Genomic DNA, 7879 nt, shown 5'->3' with positions numbered 1-7879 from the left:
TCCGTTGCTAACACAAGACGAAGAGATTTTAAATAGAATATTTTTAATAAAATTGTACGAATTTGTAACGTTTTTTTCGTTGATACTGTCGAATCCTATTCTTTATTTGGTTTAATCGTTATAAAAGCAGCTTCAAATTCCTTAAAGGATATTTTAATGCAATTAAGATTTGTTGTTTTTTGAGTTAAAAATTCGAAAGAATTACTAGTCGAATATTTTTTGATAATTTAGGCCCCGCTAAAATAAAATGCTTATTTAATTCAATTGCAATACTGCTTGAGGCATATAAAATTTTATCATTAACTTTAAACCCGTTAGGCAAAACGCCTGATTTAATTTTAGCTTTATCAGTAATTTCTCTCAATACTTACCAAGTGCGTCTTAAATTGTTTTTATTTTTTTTTCAAGTAAGTCAAGTATTTTATTTAATTTTTTCTTTGTCTTTCAAATTCTCTCGCATAATTTTTGTAAATGGTTTTACTTTCAACTGATTTGGATTTCAATTACTTCATATATAATTTTTGTTTAATTTTGGAAGATTTTCTTTGTACATTGGTTATCCATAGGGATGTTATCTTTTTGAGCTTTTCGTTTATTTCAATTTTAGGAAAATTTGCATCATAAATATTGTAAAATGTTTAAATAAAATTGCTATAAGCTAAGGTTGCATTCTATATATATTGTTAGATCAACTTTTCGATGGTAAAAACTTAACTTTAAGTGGACTTTGACGGACGTTTTTAACGGTGGTCGTTTTTGAGGTCATTTTACGTTTTAGATTAGTTTTTAGACTAAGTTATAGTGGCAATGAAATCAATAACCAGTTTTTCTAATCATAATATTGCTATATTGTTATTTTTTTCATAAATATTTAGTCACTGTATAAAATATTGAGATTGGTTTTTGTGTGTATACCTTTACAAGATTTCATCGAGTTTTTTATTACATAAGACATTATTATTAGAGCAGCCGTGGCGCAGTGTCGCAAAACTTGTTCCTCTGAACAAGTTTTGCGACATTGCACAGTGATTCAGATTAAGTAAAAATAGGCAAAAATTACCCTACTATTAATAACATGTACATTAAGCTTATACTATACATCAAAATAGAGATTTTTGGGGTCAAGGAATTCAAATTAGTTACTTAAAATTATTTAAACATGCACTAATTACCTCTATAATGCACTTTAAAATTTGTAAACAATTTTTTTAGTAAAAAATTTATCTTCCTTGATCCAAAATATAACATTATTTAATTATTACACAAGCGCTCGCGCACGCATTCAACGCTCGTGTACGCATTCAACGCTCGCGCACGCGTTAAACGCGCGCGAATATGCTAAAAGCGCGCGGACGCGTAACAAACCGCATTATGAGTCTTTAACGCAATCTATAATACAAAAATAAATAAATCAGAATATTAAAATCTTTTCACAATTTAAATTACTAATAACTTCACTACATAGTAAGTACATATGTACACTACAAAGTTCTTTCTTGATAACTCCTGTGTTTTACAAATAAAATGCTAGAGATTTTTGGATCTAATCTAATCAAAAGGTAGTGCATCTGATCTTTCATCGTGTTAATTTTTGATATTTTTGTTGTGTCATGCAACCTAACATTTCGGATTTGCTTGTTTAGACTTTCTTGAGCTTCCTCGGAGTATTGGGCAATGTGCAAATCAAATTACTTTGAAATGGAGCAACTAGGTATTAGAATTGTGTGAACACTGCGTGGCATTATATACCAACCATGTTTATTAACTATAATTTTAGCTGTATCAGTACAATAAACTTCAAATTGATTACTTTCGATATGGTACCCAGAGGATATTTGTTATTTGTTATTTCAGGGAAATTTGTAGAGTTCTCAAATTCTCTTCTCGAAGTAGTTCGATTATTGCTATAACCAAAGCCTACTTTGGGCTGGTTAACAATGAGACTCAACTTTTATCTAAACTTTGATTTAATAAAGTTCTTTTTAAATTTACAGTAAGCTTCTCTTTTTCAGTTCTGTCTTGAAACTTCTGGATTTTTATTTTATAATCTTAATGTAAGAGAATTCAAAAGATCTTATCCAACAGTGCAAAATTGAAATACCTAGTTTAAGGGTGTTCTCATTTACAGGCTTTTTTTAACCTAAATTTATATCATTCATCTCTTTGGGCTTACAACCACACACATTACAAGACTGAGTTGACTTTGTGTCAGTCAATGAATTTATTACTTTTCTATCAAACATGGTCATATCAATTTTAAAAGTAACCTTAATAATTATTACTGTACTAGCAATATTCAAATCTGTTGAGAAGGGTTTTAATTGACTTATTTGAGTTTGAAGATCAGTTTTTTCTTCTTTGTACAACTCTGATGTCTCTTTTTATATAGCTGGTGAAAAGGTCTACAAAGGTGGCAGCTAGAACTTTTAGAATTTTTCCAAATGTCAATGTTTTTAACTTGAAACAGAACAGGTACAACTGCTGTGCTAAACAGGCTAAATTCTTGCTTTGATTCTTCAGTAAAATTAAGGCTATCAAATTTTTGCTGATGAAGACTTTGACTTGAAAATTCCATTCATCTCAACTTTACAACTTTCCTTTAAATCATTCATATCTATAATCCTAGTAACGGTATGATTTAGCGTACTTTGTAATGAGCATTTTGCTGACATTTCAGTAAATTGAACACCTTAAGGATAATATTTCAGCTTTTTTCCCCTAAGCATGTTAAGACTGGAATATATTTTTACATTCTGAGAAAGGGCTGAATTTCTCAACATTTGGTATTGTGAATCACTTAAGTCAGTTTGCGTTTTCAGAGCCTCCTCTAGTTTCATAGTTGTTTGAGTCGAGGAATCAATACTTCTTCTTATCTGAGATAGATTAAAACATTTAGAAGTTCTTTTCATAATATAAGCTGAATTTTTTTCTTTTGCTGCTTTAGCACTCTTTGCTGCAGCAAGGGATAGAGTTCATTATCATAGTCATTGTGGTGTTCATTAGCTAAATCTGCAATCTTTACTCTTTTACTTCTTTCACAAAGATCTCCCGATTTCTTAATTGGTCTTCCAGGTCTAGGATGAAAAAATACTATAATCAATGATTTAATAACTTTTAATAGTTTCTACAAAACTTTTTAAGCTAATTTTTCACTTTCGAAATAAAAATCTGCACAATTCTATTTAGTTTACCTAGTTTATCTTTTGAATTATTTCGGAATTTTGGATTTGTATAATATAAAACCTACATTTGATAAGTATTTCAGGAAGTGCTTTGTCATTTGCTTCAGATTCGCTAACTTTTAAAAGTAGATTCAACCTTTGTATTTCACTTGTAAAGCCTAATTTCCTTATTACCAACTAATATTATGATAAGACCTTTTTAATTTTCAAAATAAAAAGTTAATACTAGGTTGTATATTTTTACACATACGTCCGAAAACTATTTTTAAATCGAAAAGGGAGGACCGGGTGTTGCATTTGAAAAAACTATGCATGAATCTATTTAAGATATTTCCTTAAGGAACAGAAGGGTGCAGCAAATACTGAAGGGTTTACTTAGCTATAGTTTAGCGGTTTTGTTTTACTAAAAGTTGAACGTGGAACGACGTGGAACAAAGTGGAACTTTTTTTGGCTGGCACTTTTGTTAAAACTTGTATACTAAAATTTTTATTTTTAAGAAAAGTTAAAAAGAACTTATTTTTTAAATTTAAAGAAAAAGTAAGAAAGTAAATAAATTTTGAATATCTTAGGACTCATTACTTTAACAAAAATAATAATAAAGTTTTGTATGGATGTGGAAAAAAAGGTTGCTTACAAGATAACCATACCTTAAATTTTCATAATTTTATGTTGATAAATTTAACTTTTTACACATATATCCCTTTAAAATTACACAATAATAATATCTGTGAAATTATTAAAAGTTGATTTTAGACCAAAAAGTAGTTTACTTTAACATTTTAAGTCTAAAAAAGATAAAACTTTTTTTTTTTTTTCGGAATTTTTGCCATTTTTAGGTTAATCTGGGTCAATGTGCATCGGTTAGGAAGGAGGCGTTAACTTCCTATTAAATGCTCATCCGAGGTGCTCTCATATTAGACAGTAAGGACTTTTTGGGGCACCTAAATAAAACTAAAAAAAAAAATTTTGCACCAGTTACCAGGGCCGTACCAAGGGCGGGGCCAGCCGGGCCGCGGCCTGAGGCGCCAAAATTTGGAGGGCGCAAAATTCCCCAAATTTATTTATTTTCACATTATGAAACTAATTTGCGTGGCGTCACTTTAATGTTGATAAGAAAATCAATTAAAATTGCGCCTCCTGACGAACTTTAAAATAAAAGCTCATTTACCAAACAGAAGAGCGCCCTTAAACACTAAAAAGTTGTATTTTCTGAACATTATTTTTTACAATGAATCGTGCAAAAAAATTATCTGGTGCTGAATTTAAGATCGACAATTAAAAACCAATAATTATTTATAATATATACAAATGATTCATTAAGGATCATATAAATTAATTTAACGCACACATTAAAAATTATTCTAAAAAGATAAAAATAAAGACAAAAAGAACTTCGAGTTTAAAAAAAAGAACGCTTGATTTAAGCGGCTTAAATAAAGAAACAAATGAAATGAAAGCTAAAGAAAGTAAAGTAAGCAAATAATAATAAAAATAAAGAGGGAGAAGAAAAGAAAAAAGAAAAAAGAAATAATAGAAGAGCGCAATTAAAAAATAAAAAGTTGTATTTTCTGAACATTATTTTTTACAATGAATCGTGCAAAAAAATTATCTGGTGCTGAATTTAAGAAGAAAAGAAGAGACCGTCTTGAAAGTGACGCAAAACTAAGAAATTGTTTCAAGAAGTGGTTGGTAACAAACTCTTCTGTGGAAAAATAAATTATTTCAGAGGATATTTGCAATGAAGTTGATAATGATTCAACAGCTGAAGTTGCTGCTACATCTTTAATTACTGACTTAAATTCATATCATCCATTGGAATTAATTAAAGAGGAGATTTTCATTGGCCAAAGTCAAGACGAATTTGGACCAAATGATTCAGAAGCACAAGAAGATAGAAATTCTCAGCTTTCCAAACCAATTGAAATGAGCAACAGTGAATTTCCTCCTGAAATCTTAGAAATTTCAGCAACCTCAGGAGAAAACTTTCAACACAGTGATCCAGCTACATGGCCTAAAATGACAGATAAAACAAGGTGCTTTTTGATTCAGCATGGGCCGGAGCAAGAAAGAAGAGAATTTTTCCCAAACAAACTTTGTGACTTTGACAACAGAATGCGACACTTCAGCTCAAAATGGTATGAAAAAATTCATCCCAATGGTTAAAAATTTGTTCTCTACTGGCTGCTGTACAGCAACAAAAAAGATTCTTTGTTTTGTTTTTGCTGTCTGCTATTTTCAACGACAAAAACCAACAATTTTTCAGAAATTTCAAAAGGATTTTGTGACTGGAAAACACTAAACCCAAGAATTCCAGAACACGAAAACAGCAATGAACACCAAATATGCTATTCTGATTGGAAAAATCTGGAAAAAAATCTCAAGGAAGGAAAGACCTTGGATTCTGATCTGCAGAGAGTTATCAACGGAGTGATGAAAAAGTGGAGAGATATCTTGAAAGTGATTGTTGATGCAATTTTGTTCTGTGCCAAGAACAATCTTGCCCTTTGGGGTTCAACAGAAGTAATTGGAGAGCAAAACAGTGGTATCTTTCTGAACTTAATTGAGCTGATAAGCCATTATTATCCTTTATTGGCTGAACACGTTGCATCCGTTAAGGCAAAGAAAACCACAACATCCTACTTTTCTCCTCGAATTCAAAATAAGCTGATTGAATTACTTGGGCAGAAAGTCAAGAATGAAATTTTGTCAAATGTCAGAGAAGCTAAATACTTCTCTGTTTTGTTTGACTGCACTCCAGATGCCTCCCACAAAGAGCAGATGACCCAAATAATCAGGTATCACTGAGGAAACCTGTACAATTGAGGAAAGCTTTGTGGACTTCATTGAATCTCACGAAAAAACTGGAAAGGGCCTTGCAGCTGAAATCACCGAAAAACTGGCGAAGGATGGCCTGAGCATTTCTGGTTGTCGGGGCCAAGGTTACGACAATGGAGCCAATATGTCTGGAAAATATAATGGCGTCCAAGCTCACATCCATTCTCTAAATGAGTTTGCAAGATTTGTTCCATGTGCAGCTCACACTTTAAACCTTGTTGGTGTCCATGCTGCTGAAGTTTCTCCACTCATGATTACATTCTTTGGAAAAGTTTAAGCCATCTTTAACTTTTTCTCAAGTTCTACCTTAAGATGGGAAAAACTGATGAAATTATTGACCATCTCACTAAAGGGAAATAGTGATACAAGATGGTCTGCCAAAAAAGAAGCAATCATCCCACTACACAGACAAATAAAAGAAGTTCTTCAAGTTTTGGAATCCATAATTCACACTCCCAAGACAAATGCTGTCTCAGTTTGCAGTGCAAAAGAGCTCATCATTCAAATTGATTTCAGTTTTCTGTGTTTGTTGGATTTTTGGTGTCAAATTCTTTCTTTAATTGACCGGGAAAACAAACTGCTTCAGTCTAAAAACATTTCAATTGACATTGCAGCAAAAAAAATGAAAGGACTGAAGGCTTCCATTCAGAATCTGAGAGATGTTGGGGTGGACAACATTATCAAAGCTGCTGCAGAAACAGCTATCCAAATTGGAATTGAAGGAGACTTTCCTATGAAGAGAAAGCGCAAAGTGAAGCAGATGGCACTTTATGAAGCTGAAGATGACTTTTGCCGTTTGTCACCAGAAACAGATTTCGGATCCCAGTGCAACCTTGTGTTTGACAGCATTCTCACACAAATTGAGTGGCGGTTTGAAGCTATGTCTGCAGTATCCTCAGATTTTGACTTCCTCAGTGGACATTCTCTCTCCAAAAGTTCAGTGGATGAACTTAAGACTAAAGCCAAAAATTTGTCTAAAATTTACAAGGCAAATTTAGATTCTTCAGATTTCCAGTCAGAAATGGCAAGCTTTAAATATCAAGCTGCTGCCATGATGGAAAACTTTGAAAAATCTAGCCCGATGGACATTTTGCAGCTCATTCATAAATACTCATTGACTGATGCTTATCCTAACACGGCAATTGCTATTCGCATCTTCCTCACCTTACCAGTTACAGTTGCCACGTGTGAAAGAAGTTTCAGTAAACTTAAGATCATAAAAAACTATTTGAGACCAACTATGGGCCAAGAACGTTTGTCTTGTCTGACAGTAGTTTCAATTGAACATGAAGTGGCCAACGCACTTGATTTTGATGATGTCATTAGTGACTTTGCCTCCAAGAAAGCCAGAAAAGTGACCTTGAACTGAAGTTTGTAAAACATTGGTGACAAATTGTTCTTTTAACTTGGTGCGATAAATTTTGTGATCAATAATTAATTTTTTTTCATGTAAATATATATGTATATAATGTGTTTTTTGTATATTTTTTTGGGAGGGGGGCGCAATTTTATTTGCTTGCCCGAAGCGCAAAGTTGGCCTGGTATGGCCCTGCCAGTTACTAATAACATTTATATAGAATGTTAAATCTTTATTTGTAACAATATAACAAAAAAAAATGTCATTAATGAGGTACATAAGGCATAGATTTTGTTCAGAAAAATAAAATTTAATAAATAGTTTTAAATTAAAAGACATCGTTTACTAAGTTTATCTAAACGAGTTGTTCTGTACAGAGTTTTTTTTTAAACTTTTCAAAACTATTAGTTAAATATATTTTTAAAGCCATTTCTGATGAAATTTTGAACATATTTTAAATAAATCTACATTAGGCGGTGATTTAAACGTCGTAAGTAAAGCCAC

The 7879-nt window shown here is 31.9% G+C and overlaps 1 protein-coding gene across 1 annotated transcript; it reads left to right on the top strand.

Annotated features, from left to right (window-relative positions):
* Window positions 1-4770: 4770 nt before the first annotated feature.
* On the top strand, window positions 4771-7387 carry LOC136083072 (uncharacterized). Its single transcript, XM_065802479.1, has 4 exons — window positions 4771-4834; window positions 4910-5341; window positions 5447-5978; window positions 6319-7387. The coding sequence occupies exons 1-4, from the start codon at window positions 4771-4773 to the stop codon at window positions 7385-7387; spliced, it is 2097 nt and encodes a 698-aa protein (XP_065658551.1).
* The last annotated feature ends 492 nt before the right edge of the window (window positions 7388-7879 follow it).

This window comes from Hydra vulgaris, chromosome 08, assembly GCF_038396675.1.
Source record: "Hydra vulgaris chromosome 08, alternate assembly HydraT2T_AEP".
NCBI lineage: Eukaryota > Metazoa > Cnidaria > Hydrozoa > Anthoathecata > Hydridae > Hydra > Hydra vulgaris.
This window is presented reverse-complemented; position numbering and strand designations above follow the sequence as displayed.

Excerpts from the sequence above, each read along its gene's own strand:
- LOC136083072 (XM_065802479.1), top strand. The coding sequence starts at position 4,771 with ATGAATCGTGCAAAAAAATTATCTGGTGCTGAATTTAAGAAGAAAAGA. Across the intron at positions 5,342-5,446 it reads TGAAAAAATTCATCCCAATG|AAATTTCAAAAGGATTTTGT; the intron begins GTTAAAAATTTG and ends ACAATTTTTCAG. Across the intron at positions 5,979-6,318 it reads CAGATGACCCAAATAATCAG|TTCTACCTTAAGATGGGAAA; the intron begins GTATCACTGAGG and ends CTTTTTCTCAAG.